Source organism: Seriola lalandi, unplaced genomic scaffold (genome assembly GCF_002814215.2).
Source record: "Seriola lalandi dorsalis isolate HSWRI2012SDOR001 ecotype SW California unplaced genomic scaffold, Sedor1 jcf7180002054942, whole genome shotgun sequence".
NCBI classification, from domain to species: Eukaryota; Metazoa; Chordata; class Actinopteri; order Carangiformes; family Carangidae; genus Seriola; species Seriola lalandi.
In genome coordinates this window covers 1,179,401-1,196,654 of record NW_019525493.1, presented here as the reverse complement: position 1 = coordinate 1,196,654, position 17,254 = coordinate 1,179,401, and the positions used below count along the sequence as shown (strand labels likewise).

General features: G+C 38.5%; 2 protein-coding genes across 3 annotated transcripts in view; one reads left to right on the top strand and one right to left on the bottom strand.

Moving 5' to 3' along the window:
* adam17a (ADAM metallopeptidase domain 17a) overlaps positions 1-13,677 on the top strand; it is a 14,958-nt gene extending 1,281 nt beyond the window's left edge. The window contains exons 3-20 of one of the 2 annotated variants that reach the window (XM_087170284.1): positions 428-561; positions 904-992; positions 1,355-1,541; positions 3,629-3,759; positions 4,016-4,102; positions 4,819-4,944; positions 5,331-5,475; positions 5,854-5,945; positions 6,444-6,596; positions 7,673-7,872; positions 8,023-8,126; positions 8,241-8,375; positions 9,047-9,174; positions 9,373-9,451; positions 9,645-9,733; positions 9,922-9,981; positions 10,661-10,697; positions 11,709-13,677. In XM_087170284.1, coding sequence (XP_087026410.1) covers positions 428-561; positions 904-992; positions 1,355-1,541; positions 3,629-3,759; positions 4,016-4,102; positions 4,819-4,944; positions 5,331-5,475; positions 5,854-5,945; positions 6,444-6,596; positions 7,673-7,872; positions 8,023-8,126; positions 8,241-8,375; positions 9,047-9,174; positions 9,373-9,451; positions 9,645-9,733; positions 9,922-9,981; positions 10,661-10,697; positions 11,709-12,124 — 2,392 coding nt within the window. In that variant the 3' untranslated portion in view covers positions 12,125-13,677. The remainder of the gene's footprint in view (positions 1-427; positions 562-903; positions 993-1,354; positions 1,542-3,628; positions 3,760-4,015; positions 4,103-4,818; positions 4,945-5,330; positions 5,476-5,853; positions 5,946-6,443; positions 6,597-7,672; positions 7,873-8,022; positions 8,127-8,240; positions 8,376-9,046; positions 9,175-9,372; positions 9,452-9,644; positions 9,734-9,921; positions 9,982-10,660; positions 10,698-11,708) is intronic. The other variant, XM_023393757.2, reaches the window with a different exon arrangement.
* Positions 13,655-15,984, bottom strand: iah1 (isoamyl acetate hydrolyzing esterase 1 (putative)). The gene is made up of 6 exons (XM_023393758.2): positions 15,877-15,984; positions 15,687-15,739; positions 15,366-15,517; positions 14,742-14,903; positions 14,527-14,648; positions 13,655-14,010 (listed from the first exon to the last, which is right to left on the bottom strand). The coding sequence occupies exons 1-6, from the start codon at positions 15,940-15,942 to the stop codon at positions 13,834-13,836; spliced, it is 732 nt and encodes a 243-aa protein (XP_023249526.1). The 5' UTR covers positions 15,943-15,984; the 3' UTR covers positions 13,655-13,833.
* Positions 15,985-17,254: the final 1,270 nt, after the last annotated feature.

Sequence of the window (17,254 nt, the reverse complement as noted above, 5' to 3'; positions counted from 1 at the left end):
GGGGGGGGGGGGGGGGACTGTAACTTTGGAAGATATTCTCTTGATTTTTCCAACTCAAATGGCTGAAGAGTCATCCTTTACTGATCTTTCTTTGTATATTTGCACTGTACTAAGACTGTGGATGTTGACCCCCATCCTTTACATTGTAGTCGCACTAACACTTCACATCCAGTCAACAATTACAGCGAACAGGCCGACATCTGTCAACATACTGTACATACTGGCATGCTTGTATTGTATTAAGACAGCTTAAAAAAATGTGAACGATAAATGTCTAAAACATAATCACATTAAGTGATAAGTATTTTCTCACTTAATATTATATTAATAAATTACATTAAATATGACCCAACACTAAATCCAGTGTGACTTTTTATAGTATTATAAAGCCGTGTGTCATGTTTTGATCTTCTTTTTCTGATTTTAGGCATTTCAAGCTTTACTTGACCACCAACACAGACCTTTTCACTGACAACTTCAAAGCTGTGTTTCTTGATAAACATGGGAGAGAGGAGAACTATGATATTCAGCTTCAAAACTATTTCACTGGACATGTTGTCGGTGAGTAGATGACATACACAATTAAGTATTCACCAATTTTTTTTTAACATATAGTAAATTCCCTGATTGCGTATTTTAATTTTCCAAGAGTCTTAGCTTGCATGTGCAAAACAAGTGATTGATTTATAAGACCTTTATGTGATGAATTTTAATGAAATGATAAGCACTATTTGCTGAATATCTGCAATGTTGAGCTAATGATAATCTTGCTTTGTTAAGATGATACTAGCTGTGATGATAGTAGTTAATCCATTTGTGCAGCTTTACTTGATAGATTGCAGGATTTACTCTGTATGTGTTAATCTTTTTAGTAATAGCAAGTGTTTTGCTTTGTGTTTGCAGGAGAGGAGAATTCACGCGTGCAGGCTCACATAGATGGAGATGAGTTTTCTGCTCACATTCTAACTGATGAAGCAGAGTACAACGTAGAGGTAAGGAGCGGCTGTAAAATCACAATAGACAGTAGAGAGGCCACACTAACTTCATATTACTTCTGAGCATTTTAAAATGGACTACACAGGGTTGTATATTTCATACATGTGAATTCTATATTCCTTGTACTCATCTCTTATATCTCTGTCATTTTGGATATACTGGTGTGTTTTTTTGTTGTTGTTGTTTTTAAATTGTTTAATAATTTGATCTATATCATTTATCTTTGATTTATATCTTTATTTCCATATTTTCCTCTCTTTTTGTTGCCTTCTTGTTTTTTTTCTCTAAACTCTTTGTGACCCTGTCTGACTCCTCTGTCTTGCTCTCTAATACCACCTCTGTGTTTTTGGCTGTGCAGCCCCTGTGGAGGTTTACCGATTCCCCAGCTGATGGCAGGTTGCTGGTTTATCGCTCCGACGACATCAAGAATCTGAGTCGCATCGTCTCACCAAAAGTGTGCGGTTACGTCCACGCAGAGGACATGGACCTGCTACCACAAACTGCCAGGATGGACTGGGACGGGCAGGAGGTGGACCAGAAAAAGGGTGAGTTCCTTTGTCTGTTTCCCTCGGTAGGGGTGGAGTGTCTTGCAAATTTGTTCACATTTGTGCCCATGTAGTGGTAATGTAGTATAAATATGTAAGGGTTTGAGATCACAAATCTGGTGCAGCCTTGGCTCTGTGCTCCTGTTTGTGGATGGTAAAGAGTAGGAGGATAACAAATGTTTAAGGTGGAGAGAAGGAATGAGGAGGCTGTAGTAGTGACACGAAGGAGGTGGGTGTTACAGTCACTTTGATAAAAGCCTTTTTATCTGTAAAACCTAGCCTATGTTAGGCACATACACACTACTGACAAGTGGTTATTATGTAAAAACCAAATGTCTTTTGATTCATTTGTGCTGCGTTGGAAATGTAAAGCATATAACAGTGGTAATTTGCCAGAGGAGATATCTAAAACACCTCTCACCGGCTTCTGGTTGAAAGCACTCGTTGGGGAGATGAGGCGAGGTGAAGGTTCTTATGGAGGAGGCATTAAAATTCATGGAGGCTCCACTGCCCAATCAGATGAGTCTGAGTCGTCATTGGTCTCCCACTGCTTGTTGTGGAAGCCAGAGCAGTGCACACCCACACTTCTGAACAGTGTAGAGCCAATTGTACAGTATGATGTAATGCTCTGTTGTTCTGTTATTGTTCAGCTACCGACTGTTCAAAGAGTTTAGGATGTAGTTTTGAGGCATCTCTCCAGAATTCCTGGGTGAATTCAAGACTGTATTTTGTATATTTTATGGTATAATTACATCACTATATACATTTAACATCTTATTCTGGAATTGGCACAATGATGCTGCAATTAGAGCTACAACTAACAATTCAAATTATTTCCATTATTGATTAATCTGCTGATTATTTTCTCAATAAATTCATTGTTTGTCTTATAAAATGTCAGAAAATTGTGGAACCAGGTGTCTTCAGATGTCTTGTTTTGTCTTTGGACCAGCACTCCAAAACTCTGATTTACTCAGACTTAAATTATTAATTGATCATCAAAATAGTTACCAGTTAGTATTATGTGAACTGACTGATCTTTTATTCAAATAATAATTTCAGCTCAAATACATGTTGGTTACAGCACTAAACCTAACATAACCTTTCCAAAGTAAAAGCTCACTCTTGTATATGTTCAGGGGCATTGCTTTATCTATTTGGAAGAGTCAAGTTATGAGGTCACAATTTTAACACAGAATTGTTTTTATAGCAGTGAAGACCATTGAGTGTATCCCAAAATCCTCTGCTGTAGCTGTTAAACTGAGCCTAACAACACTGTGCAGTCTATGTATGAAATCTGCTTTAGTTTACTGTGACTGCCTTATCTATATGTCAAAATATATAATGGACCTCATTCACACTTAGTATTATGCACTCAGGCGTCTTCTTTCAAGATAAATGGAAGTTTAATTCTGGTTTTAAGAACAGAGGCGGTGCTTAATCAGTTCATTGGCAAACAAAAAAGAAGACGTGTTGCTAAATGTGAAAATGAGGGCAATTAACAATGGGATACTGGAGCATGGCCTCATTGTTTTAACTTCTTGATGTCCTTATTTATCTGTCTTTATGGAAGATTACCCTTGACTGTTAATGTGGCAATGCCTAAGAACATGTGATTGTTTCCTCTTTTTTTTTTTTTTTTTTTATGCCTTTGCTCCTGTGAGAGACAGGCACGGAGGCATTTTGTTTTCGAGTTGTCCGTGCGTCCATTTGTCCCATTCTCCTGAATTTGATATCTCAGTAACACCAAAAGGGAACGTCTTCAAATTTGGCACAAACATTCACTTGGACTCAAGGACAAACTGATTAGATTTTGGTGGTCAAATGTCAAGGTCACTGTGATCGCACAAAACATGTTTTTAGCCATTACTCATTCACTCAGCAATAAAATTTCAGACAAATGATTAATATTTTATATGATTCTGGATAAATAGGGATGTAACATGAAACTAGTCTGAGTGGTGAAGGCATACAACTGCGAAACAGTAATTCTTTACTCTGTTTTCCTACCTGTGACCATTTTTGCTTTCTTTATCCCTTCCTATACGTTTATCTCTAAAACTGCTCCTGCTGCTTCTTCCTCGTAGAGTACCATCACAGAGAGAAAAGATATGTCCACGACCACAAGAAGAATACCTGCCCCCTGCTGCTGGTTGCTGATTACCGGTTCTTTAAACACATGGGCCGCGGACAAGAGAGCGTTACTCTCAACTACCTGGTCTGTCTTTATGATCCTATGTGCAAAACCTCATTCATTAGAGCTAAAAGACATATTAAGGTTTATTCATAGGGAGCAGAATGAGTTGCACGTTAGTTTTACTTGCCAAATTGAAAAATCTGTAATCTAGTTAGTATGTTTAATATATCTGTGGAAAAAAAGCTATGTCCAAATACATTTTCGTAGTATTGTTCATTTATTTCTGTGCATTAAGCATTCTTGGTATGTGATTCTTTTGTTTTTTTTCTGAATTCAGATTGAGCTGATTGATCGAGTTGATGACATTTATAGGAACACAACCTGGGATGATGAATTCAAAGGCTATGGGGTTCAGATCCATCAGGTGTGTGTGGCTGTACCTCATTGTAATATGGTTGATGTCTCAATCGTGGACCAGTTTGTTGCACTGAAACATCAGACATCACTGCTCCCAGCCGCCTGATGGCTTTGTTTTACATAGAGTCACTCCCGGAAGTGAAGCTGAGAATAACTCAATCCCTCAGTGGGTTTGAGAACTGCATTTGTAGGAGGAACTGAAAGCTTTTGTGTGTGCCTTGTGGGGTAATTTAATTTGTTCCACAGGCTTTGAGAATGAATAGAGACACTGTTTGTCATACGATGAGTCGCGGGTTTCCTCACTGAGAAGATATGCATTCATTTAGCTACTCAGAATTATATTACAATTTTCTTCACCCTAAAGTCAAGAAGAGCTTGTAATGTGCTTCTTTTAACCCCAATATCTTTGGGAAAATTTTATGACTTAAAACAAAAGCCCCCAAAAGATGATACTAACTGACTGAGTCACATGATCTTTTTTAAATATGCTCACTGTATTAAAGCTGTTACTATAGGTTTGTGTTTAGGCCACTTCTAACAGCTTATGTTATAGTTTACTGTAATTCATCAATCACTTGAGAAATACATGTCCTCTATGTGTTTTTAAAATCTTTTCAACTGCAACAGATATCGCAAATGATAATTTGTTTAAATCCTTTAGATAAAATTGTATTATTCTATAATTACACATAAGGAATTAACATCCTTGGTTACCATTCTCAGATCATCATCAACAAGGAGCCTACAAGGCGTCCCCCTGAACTTGCTGGCACCAACTGGGTCCACTATAACATGGAGGACAGCCCTGTGAAAGGAAAAGAGGTCTGGGATGTGAAGAGACTTCTGGAGGTAGGAAAAGGAGTAAAAGAGTCATAGAAAGGGTAGAAACAGACAGCGTGAGGTACATGAAGGGAGTAGAGGTCTGGGAAATACAGTGGGGTAATTTAATCTGGCTCAGAATCTGAAAAGATTACACACAAATGTGTAAAATGCTCTGTACAATCTGGCAATACAAGTTTATATAAGAAGTGCCATTGTATAGAAATATTAGAGAGTTGGAGGTAATAAATAAATGTAAAATGTCTCATTCTCTACAAATCTTGGTCAGAATTCTTTAATAACTAAATGTAACTAAATATGTCCTCATCCCTATAACTTCTGTTTTCTTGTATAAGTAAAATTATTTTTGACAGATACAAATGTTGGTAGATAATAGTTCTAGTCTTGTCCCTCAGCAATTCAGCTCAGACATCGCCGGCAACGCCTCCACTGTGTGTCTGGCCCACCTATTCACCTACCAGGATTTTGATGAGGGCACACTGGGGCTGGCGTACGTGGCTCCCTCCAAAGCTCAGGCTCTGGGCGGCCTATGCCCCAAACGTAAGGACACAGCCTTTAGCGGCAAAATGGCCTTGTTTTCATAAGTTAAGTAGTACATGCTATATATACAGCTACGTCATACACCACCTACTTTACAACATCAGTGAAATATTTTACAAAGTCACCTTGTTCTGTTTTGCTGCTTGTGTACCATGTTTTAGAGACCATCTATGATTGCAACATTAAATCAGCAAAATTTATGGGAAATGAAAGTAGTTGAGCAGATTCTTAAGAACACTGACCTTGGATTTGCCAGAAATGGCAGGGAAGTCAAGCAAAGGCCATTACATTTAAAGAGAAAGCTACATGTTTAAACAGGGGGCTTTTGTAAAGGAGAAAAAAATACTGACATCTTTCTTTAATTCTGTCATTTTGTAGCTTACTACCCATATCACTCTGCCAAGAAGCCCAGTTACCTCAACACAGGCTTGACCAGCACCAAGAACTATGGCAAAACCATCCTCACAAAGGTCTGTTTTACCCCATTTCTCAGTCATTATCTTTGACAAAACTAATTACTGAGGGCACTGAGTTTCAGCCAGGATGTTATGCAACTTGTCAACCTGCCAAGTTTAGAGTGTAAGTAGAGCAGATGCACCTTTTTGTGTGGGTGTTATGAGTAATAATGATAACCCTGTTACATCTTTCACACCTCAAGTATCTGTGTGTTGCATGCTCCACACCACAGTTTACAGTAATATTTCAGAGCATTAATTTGAGCTAGGAGGACTTTTTGGAATTTAGGGCTTTATGCTGTATAATGTAATCTGTATTATAATATACCTGCAGTGATATCACTGTGTGTGCAAAACACCAGCATCTTTCTACTGAGTAAAAGTCCTGAGTCAGTCCTGACTGACAATGTTGAGTGATAGAATTTTTGTTTTGTGTTATTTCATCTTCATTGATCCATAGATCCAGTTGTAAACAATATGTTTATCATGAATTACTCTGGTGTGCTTCATCAGGAAGCAGATTTGGTGACCACTCATGAGCTGGGGCATAACTTTGGAGCCGAGCACGACCCTGACAACATCCCTTATTGTGCTCCAAGTGACGACCAAGGGGGGAAGTTTGTCATGTACCCCATTGCTGTGAGCGGAGACCATATTAACAACAAGGTACAGACAGGTCAAAAATTGTATTTAACTTCAACATGCAGTGTGATGCAACAGACGCATTACTATCTCATAACTAGGTATCAAAATGTCATTGCTGTCAGTCAGGCTACATCCACACTAATACTTTTTAGTTTCAAAATGCACTACTTTGGAGTTTTTGAGCCCCTGAAAGGGAGACTTTAGGTTGAAAACTTTGGGATTGCATTTTAGTCTGGATGGGCAAAAATTAAGACTTGAAACAATGAAGCAGACACCCATATTTTGCTTCCTGATTGGGTCTTATCATTTACAACCTATCTATCCCTGATTCCTCATGCTCCTGTCACTTTTCTGCAACTAAGCAACCAACTGCAGTAGACAACCTACTTCCTGTTTACACCGGCAAAGGCATGCCCTGTGTACTGGAATGGTCTTGTGATATGCGTTTTTAGGCGTTAGTGTTAGCATGGACTGACATTATTTCTGATATGGTGCTAAAAATGCTCGTCTGGACATAGATTATTTTTCATTTTAAAACACCATTTAAAAAGTATTGGTGTGTTAAGTCAATGTATCCTCAGTTTAGAGGACCTATTGAGTTAATGATGCAAAGTGCAATATGAGATGTGAATGCCATTTCTAAATGAGTTGCTTCTGCAGAGTGTTAAATAAATGTGAGTCACAGTTGCTTTTCAGTATGATGACAGACAGTAAATGTGCTGTACCTCCTACGCTTTTGGCCTTAACAGATAATATGCATTTGACTTCTGCAGCTTTTTAAGGTGAAAAGTGCTGTTGATTAAAAGATGTGACTTGTCCTACACACTGGACTCTCTTGAAATATATATGCAAACTAGATCTTGAATCCTGTCAGTATGAATCAATAATAATTCCTACAAAGACAATGAAACCACCTCTTTGCAGGCAGAAACGCCATTGTTTCACTGTACATTTTATCCATGCAGCTATTTATGTGAGCTGTTAAAGAGAGATTTATATCTGTTATCATTCTCAACATCAGCTTTCACAGCTGAGCAGAAAGCATCTACTCCTAGCTAATATCTAACCCGTGCCTACTTCTCCTTCCCGCCCTAAAGCGTTTCTCCAACTGCAGCAAGATCTCCATAGGAAAGACATTACGTTCCAAGGCTCCAGTGTGCTTCAAGGAGAGAAACAGTAAGGTATGTGGGAACTCCAGAGTGGAGGACGGGGAAGAGTGCGACCCTGGGCTACTCCACCTCAACGATGACCTCTGCTGCTCATCTGACTGCAAGTTCAAATCTGGTGCACAGTGCAGGTATGAGATCCAAAAGATCGTCCAAAAGAAAATGTCTAACACAGCAATCCAGTCTGAATACATACTCAAACATTAACTGACTGATCATAACATAATTGAGAAATTTTTTGTTACTAGTAAGTCACATAGATGTTTCTCTTCTCTTCACAGTGACAGAAACAGCCCTTGCTGTAGAAACTGCAAGTTTGAGCACGCAGGAGTCAGGTGTCAGGAACCCATTAGTGCTACCTGTAAAGGCATATCTTCCTGCACAGGTGAGCACCACCTGCTGGTTAAACACAAGAACTGCAGCAATCAAAGGAAGGCTGTATGCTGTGGAGTAAAATAAGGTGAAAATTCTATCTCTTAACCATTCATTCTCATCTTAGGCAACAGCAGTGTATGTCCACCTCCTGCGAATGCAGCTGACGACACTATATGCGTGGACAACGGCCGGTGTCTCAAAGGAGAGTGCAACCCTTTCTGTGAGGCCATGCAGAACCTTCAATCCTGTGCCTGCAATGGTAAAAGATGTTCATTTGACTCAAAATGTGCAAGAGCCTTTAACTGATTTAAGTGGATTGTCTAAATGATGTTGTGGATCCTAGATATATATATATTATATATATATATATATATATATATTAAAAAAAAGTATGGGAAAGGGTTTTTATTTGTTATTATTGTTATTATTATTATTTATAATTTTGAGGAATAAATTATCAATCTTCTCATCCCACAAAAAAAAAAAACATACACTAAGACTCTCCCACTGTGACATAAGTTTTTTAGTGTATGGAAACCCACCACACTGTTTTTATATTTACTCATCAGCTCAAGGATTTAATGGTCCTAAATCCCTGGTTTTATAAAACCCATTCATAAAACAGTTACATTATATGAATATATTGTTGTTGAACAAAAACAGCTGCTTCTTCATCACATGGAAAGGTTAGATTAGATGTGTGCTTTTGCAGATGGCAATAGCTTGTTAAAAATAGGCTCAGCTATCATTGTAGTCTGTTAATCTTTGCAATCTCTGAATGAATGAGTCTTGTCTGAATGAATCTTATAATCGTGAAAAACAAAGTGAAGGTTATTGTGTGCACAGTCACTGTTGGGAACAATGGAAGGTATAGACAAAATATTTTTGGATTGGTATGAAACTTGAAATAATCTTGTCTCCTGTTTCCAGAAACCGAGGACTCCTGTAAAGTGTGCTGCAGAAAAGATGGCACCTGCTCTCCCTTCATCCAGGCCAATGGCAGCTTCCTTTTCCTTCGCAAAGGAAAACCGTGCACTGTGGGCTTCTGTGATGAGGGCGTGAGTGTCCAAACGTTTTATATCAGTTCTACAGACAGGATACCATCTGATCATATCATATATCAATTGTATTTAGTCTTCTTTTTGTAGATCCTAGCACAGTCCAGCTCTGACAGGTCTTACAAAAGTGTATGAATGTTACAATGAGTTCATTGATTTTGCTTATTTGGCTGTGTCAACCTTCTCTTGTTTAAACAGGGAAAGTGCATGAAGCAGGTGCAGGATGTGATCGAGAGGTTGTGGGATTTTATTGACAAACTGGACATTAACACATTTGGTAAGTTGGTTCCAATAGACTTTGCTTTCAAATGTTTAACAAACATGGCGATATGAAATATTACGTAACATTTCCAAAAGCCTTTGGAAATAAGTCTTGATATATAGTTTTTATTATTGATGACCATCGTAGCTGAGTCAAGTACAAATGTACAATGTCTGTACAATCATCACCAACCTTACCTCTCCATCAGGGAAGTTCTTGGCTGATAACATAGTGGGCTCAGTCGTGGTGTTTTCCCTCGTCTTCTGGATTCCTCTCAGTATCCTGGTTCACTGTGTGGTAAGAAACTGCTGGACACCTATTTTCACTAGTTCCTGGTGTCGTCAATGTGCCATGAACTGCTCCCTTTTTTGATTTTTATCATTGTGTTTGAAGTTAGATCTCCTCTTCACCAGCTGCAGGTAATGATTTAAATTATTTTACTTCAAGGGTTCACAGTTGTGTCGTTTTTGTGTTTCTTTTTGCAGGACAAACGACTTGACCAGCAGTATGAGGAGAATACAAAGTCCTTCTACTACCCTCCAAGTGTAAGTTCCTCATCTCTCTTGTGTTCATTTATGATCCTGTGCACTGGCCTTGCTGCCACACTAACCAAACTAATACAATCCCAATGCTTTTTGAAAACACTGACATCTTTAACAAGGAGGGGAGCATGAAGGTTAATTGTTTAGGATGAGGTATTTGCCTTTTTTTCTAAGCCATTTATGGATCTTTACAAGATCTTTCACCAGTATGAACTAGGTATTAACAACATGTCAATTCAGCCATAATCCTGCTGAGATGGAAATCAATTTGATAAAAATTACCAACAATAAAATAAAAATTGACTTTAAGTTTAAAAATGTAATGTACTTCTGCTTACCTTACTTTGTAATTCGTAAGTAGATACATTTTTTTTGTCTAACAATACTTCTTGTCCCTTTGACATACAGTATGTTTAACTGCAAAACATTATCTTCTGAAGCTCACGACAAATTTTCTAACATCATTCTCAGAAGAGTTTTGATAAATTGGGTGCCAAATGAACTCAGTCTTGAACATACAGAGGTGAGACCACAATCAGAAAAAGCTCTAACTTGAAGCGGTACAAACCAGTCGTCGGGTTGTCCGTCTGTAATGGCCTCACTGTCTCTGCTGGGTTCAAGCTGCAAATGACCTGTCCATCACTCTTTGCCTTGGCCCTTTCCATCCTCATTGGAACTGCAGCAGATGGTGGAAATTTGTAGTAGAGCTCCCGCCATAGGTGAGTGCGTGTGCCATGGCTTGGTGTTGCGATGCATTGCCATTGAGTCCATGATGATGCATGGTCGGTGGCCCAGGTTTGGGATACTCCTGCAGTCACTTACTCCTTGATGTAATCACTAATCTAGCAACACATTTCCAGCCCTCAAACTCACCCGTGCTGAGAGAGGCTCAAACTAAACCACTTAAATGTGAGTGAATAGCTGTAAGTGTGTCCTCTGCACAGATGACATCAGTACAGTCATTGTCTGATCAGAAATTACCTCAAGAAAGCAAGATTGCATTTGAGGAGTATTCAAACAGAGAGAGGACCGAACCAGGTTGCACCTTGTTGTCTGTCGTGAAATCGGATGCAGTGTGTGTCAACATTTTAAGTTTGCATCTGCTGCTGTTCAAAGCCACAACAAGACAAGGGTAATGTCCGTTAGGTGATTGTTTCTTTCATTTTTTTATCCATTCTTTTTCTTTGTAATGGCTGTCTGCAATGTGTCAAGTCCTTTTTTTGAGGTTTGATTGGGAACATGTGGAGACTGAGGGAACATTTCTCCATACACATTTCTCAAAGCAGACATTTTGATGTGCAACTAATAACATTAATGACAGCTTAATTCCATTTAGGTGTGCCAGTAAATCCTGCAAGTGAGCCAGTATGCACGATAGCAGGGCCCTGGTGCTCTTAAATGGACTGCAGCCATTATTTGTATTAGTTACAACTCTGTTTGACAGGAGTGAATGTCCTTTGTGAGAAGGTTTTCTTTTATTCATTCCCACTTTTACTGGGGGTATTAGGAATGTTAATGGGGATGGAGATAGAAAATAGTAAATTAATTAATCTTGAGTATATTGAAAATTATAATAAAACTACTGTCAGTCACAATGTTAAACTGTAAGGATCGTGATAAATATCTTATACCTTAATTTTATCAGTGTAGTAAAAAGGGAATGAATCTCACCTCAGTCAGAGACAGACAGCTTTGATGTGCTTCTGTCTCACATGTTTTTTGCTCTTCAGAGTCAAGAAATGCTGAGCAACCTCGAGTCAGCGTCCGTGCGCATCGTCAAGCCTCCTCAGCCTCCCTTCTCCTTCGCCGGCCGGACCGCGCCCTCCTCCCTGCCCCCGCAGCCTCATCAGCTGAGCCAGGTCGGGGGCACTTCTGCATCCAGCAGCAGCAGCAGCAGCAGCAACAGCAGTACCCCGGCCCCTGGCCCGAGCTACGGCCCCACCCCGGACAGCGCAGGGGGGCTGCGGATGGCCACCATCCAGGAGGACACCAGCAGCGACTCTCACCTGGGAGAGGAGGGCCTGTCGGACGATTTCACAACCGCCGGAGCCTGCTCGTCGGCTACGAAATCCTCCTACGAGGATCTGACAGAACAGAACCCACCAGCCAGGGACCGGCGGCGCCTCAAGAGGCAGGACTGCATTGACACTAAAGAGACCGAGTGCTGAGAGTAAACAACCAGCACCAACATGTACATGCATCCTGGTATTTGTTTTACGGAACATGCTAATATAAGCAGCATTATTGGCTTTTTTCTTATCACAAGTCACAGACAGCAACTGTTTAGAGGCAATAGCATACAAATTTTGTAGGTCAGATTTGGTGTTTAACAGAGCCACGGACAACATTTCAGGATTTCAGGCAACACTAGATGTGGATATTACTCGGTCAGCTGTAACTTGGATTTAATCACTATAAATAATGCATGAGTAGTCTCAAATCCCCATGACTGCAGAAAAATAGTTACTGAGTGATTTCACGTTTTTGTGTGCCTGCATGAAATGATGCTGTGCCTTTTTTAGTTGGGTAGATGATATCCTTGTCCAGATGATGCCTGAAAAATCTCAGAGAATCTGTGGAAATAATTCCACCGTGGGCCGGTTCCTCAAACACATCCTAGAGCTCACTTATCTTTATGTGATAACCCAGCGGCTAAATGGGTTTCTGATTATGTACATTTTTTTTTTCCAAGAACAAAATTATCACATTGATTCCAAGGCTGTATCTGCTGTGTTGCCAGTGTGCCCTGTTTAACTGAATTGAGCTTTGATTGTGGACCATAAGGAAGAAAAAAAAAAGCAGTGTCAGCAAAAGTATGTCATTGTCAACCTTGTCTTTTGACCAGTACATGCTTGTGCACCATGTATTGTCTTGCAGTGCAACCTCACAGGTTTGCTCTAAGGAAACATTTCAGTTTGATATGTTTAAGCAGGTGGACACTGAACTGACTGATTTATCATGAATCTGTGTCATAATGGCACTTGAAGTATTCTTCATATCACCAGAGAGTTGAATTAAGTTTTATACGTGTAAAATGTAAAATATACTGGGCTGTGTCATTAATGGTTTCTTTTACTGTGCAAGTGATGGAGTGGTAGTCTCTTCAGCATTACACTTATTCTATTAGACCAACTGGTGAAACTTGGAGAGAACATTAGTGTTGGTTATTTATTTGTTGTGTATTTTTTCTGCGTGGTTGGTCCCTGTATAAAAACAACATGGTGCCTTTTCAGATGTTGTGCCTGACTGTTCTGACCTATTTCTGTGCAAAAAGACAAGAATATTCCCTAAAGATGAACATGAATCCGAACAATCCTGATTTTAATTTTTAAAAGAAACTGCCCGAGGTGCTCTAATGTTATTTTTCCACTTAGTTTTTTGTCCTTGTGCCAATGTGAGTTATAGTACCTCTTTCTCTTATTTAATGCTGTCTAACCACTGTTGCCTGTTTTGTCACATTAAATTTGTTAAATAACTATTTAACTGTACGTCAGTAAAAAGAAGACTGTGTTGCTAACATGGGCTCAACTTGATGGATGTGAACTGTTACACAATGAGCAGATGTTCTGTGCCCTGTGTTCTAATGATGTGTATATTCTCATTGTTTCTTTGCTTTTAAATATTCACCCATATGTTCACTTTTTTAAGTTTCTTGCTTGCATTACCTATGCACATCTCAAAATAAAAATCTTTATTATGCATTTTGTGCATTTTTTAACATTAATACATGATCTTGTATTGCACATACCTGGCAAATACAAATCACAGCTGCTTCATTGTTTAGTAGCAGGAATTCAGTCCAGTGTCAGGCTCTTGACAAAATGCCCAGGCCAGAATAATTTTTCTTAACTGTTTTCACTGGTCACAGAGGAGGCTGCTCTCAGGGCTCTTGGCGTCCACGTCTCCCCAGTAAGGCAGAATGAAGGGCAGGTTGGCCACTCGGCTCTCCAGCAGCCCCCACAGGTGCTGGGCCACAAACTGGTTTCCCTTCTCTGAGAGATGTAATCCGTCAGACAAGTAGACTGTGTAGTCCTGTGGATCAAAAGACATTTGTTATTTTTCTGAAAATATAAAACTACTCGGAGCCATGGCTGTAACTAATAATAATTTTTATTAGAAGGTAATCTGTTGATTATTTATATGAGCAGTTGATTAATTGTTTCGCAAAAAAAAATCCCAAAGATATTTAATTTACTATGATATGAAACAGAAAAAAAGCAGCAAATTATCATATTTTGGAGTCAGACACAGCAAAATGTTGGCCATTATTGCTTGATAAATGACTCCAGTGACTCAGAGCTGTTGAGAATTTTGCCGATGGACTAATCAGCCTGACTCTAAACATTAAAATTACTATATTTAATGTATATATTTCTTTAGAAATATAATATGCCATTCAACAAATATTGAAATTGCTTCTCTTACACTACAAAAAACAAACCGAAAATAACAAACAAAGCAATGAAAATTTGGTCATATGAAAGCTTATATGGCAACATTTTTGACAGGGAGGAGCAGTAGCAAGCAATACTGATGCACTGTATTCACCTGTCCATCTTTCTGCATGAGTGTCCAGAGGTCCAGGACATCTGTGCCACACTGACTGGCAGCCTGAACACACGCCTGGGCATACTGCCCCGCTACAGAGTTGTGGCGATTGAGAGAAAATCCTGGAAGAGACGCAAAGAGGCATTCAGGCCTGGTGTCTAAAAATTGTCTGAGTGACAATATAGAGAGACCAAGAATTTGTGCACAAGTGTTACCTTTCAAAATGCACTGCTTCTCCCAGGCTGGTTCATGGATAGGTGGGGGGGTGATGAAGATAACTTTGTCTGCTGACACTCCAGCTGAAGCCAGAAAGCGGGTGATCTCCTTCAGGTTCTCTGAATACTCCTGCAGAGGGATGTGCTGCTGGGGGTTTTTATCTGCAGGACAGGACAGGGAAAACCATACAGAAACATTAGACGTAAATGATAAATTATCAGTGACAGTATTTTTATGTGACATAGTGAGAGGAACAGTGATTTTGGATAGCCTCAAGAAGAACAGTTTCTAGTTTACTAAATTTTTAAAATCTGCAGTGTGTGACATTTGGAAACAACTTAAGTGGTACTCCAGCAAGTTAGTGTTGCACTTTCATAATGTATGTATAGAATCGGGACATGTTATCTGGTGATATCACTATGGTTATTCTCCACCTGAGCCACATAATCCTTTTATCACTGCCAGTCATGACTAAACTAATCTTCATGTGCAAAATCTGTGGACTGCCCCTTTAAACAAGAAAGAAAGAGATCTATTCTTACAGATAGCTTGCAGCAAAACTATTTATCATTACTAAACTTGTTAAATCGTCATTACATATTGTACTTTACACTTGACTGTACCTTCCAGTGAACAGTCGTTGGCTCCAAAGAAGACAGTGACAGCAGCTATGTTGTTGTCTGCTGAGCTCTGGCTGTTGATGAGGCGAGGAAGAACAATCTTACCCCATTTGGAGTTGTAGCCAGACAGCCCTCTGTTTACCACATCACACTTTCTGATGGGAAAACACACAATGTCACGTTCAGCTATTAGAAAACGGAACATTAGTTCGGTTGCTAGCTTGACTTGCATGCAAAAAAAAAAGTGCCATTTCTGCCCATAACTCTGGAGAGCTGCTAAAGTAATGTAAAAAGGATATAATCAGATGTATGGGAACTGCTTACCTTGCTAATTTGTCCGCAATTTCTGCACCCCATCCATTGGGTTGAAATGAAAACTGAAAGAAACAACAGCAGTGTTTTACCAATTTCAAGCCGACGTTAACAGGCTAGCAGCTCATGCTAACTAACCGAAGGAGCAGAAAAATGAATATTCTCACTCTGTTAAATGTAAAATATTAATGTATGAGCTAACCTGTGTGATGGAGTCGCCAAATAAAATCACTTTAGGCCAAGTTACGGTTTTGAACTTAGACATCATGAGGCTATAAGTAGGAACTTACGAACACACCCTTCCTGTTGGGAGGGAACTTATTACTATACTTCACAATAAAAGTCTTAACATCATGATTTTTTTTAACTTGTTCGATTCAGAAACGATAGAATCAAATATATATACGATTATCTCTGACACTGCTCTGAGTTCATACCAAGATTTGACAGGTCTTTTATCTATTATTTGTACATGTATTCATATCCGATATATCAGGGGGTTTTATGGGTTAGAATGTCTGGTAAACTGCAGAATTCTTCACATTTTAGCTGTTAAACACCTGCACGTTCACTACTATATGACTATAACACCTTATAAAAGTATGACTTTTATATGCCATACTATACTATGACTTTTTATGCCTAACTATATAAAGATGTTTTATGCATATTATACTATCACTTCCCAGGCCTATGGCCTTTCTGTGTGGAATTTATGCCTTACTACACTTTTACGGTTTTATGCCTTACTATACAATGACTTTTTATGTCTTACTATACCATGACATTTCTTTTTCCTTATTATACTATGATGATTTTTTGCCTTACTATACTATGACGTTTTTATGACTTTTAATGCCTTTCTAAACTGTGACTTTTTATGCCTTATTATACTATGTCTTTTTAAGCCTTACTATACTATGACGTTTTTTTCACTTTTTATGCCTTACTGTATTATGACTTTTTATGATATTCTATAACGTTTTTATTACTTTTTTTCGTTAATATACTATGACTTTTATTGCCTTACTATACTATGTCTTTTTATGACTTTTTTTGCCTTACTATACTATGTCTTTTTATGACTTTTTATGCCTTACTGTACTATGACGTTTTTATGACTTTTTATGCCTCATTATACTATGACTATTTATGCCTTATTATACTATGGCATTTTCATTACTTTTTTTGCCTTACTATACTAGGTCTATTTATGACTTTTTTTGCCTTACTAAACCATGACGTTTTTTTATTACTTTTTTGCATTAGTATACAATGACTTTTTATGCCTTATTATACTATGACATTTTTGTGACTTTTTTTTGCCTTATTATACTATGTCTTTTTATGACTTTTTTTGCCTTACTATACTATGTCTTTTTTATGACTTTTATGCCTTACTATACTATGTCTTTTTTATGACTTTTTTGCCTTACTATACTATGTCTTTTTTATGACTTTTTTGCATTACTATACTATGTCTTTTTTATGACTTTTTTTGCCTTATTATACTATGTCTTTTTTTATGACTTTTTTAGCCTTACTATACTATGTCTTTTTTATGACTTTTTTGCCTTACT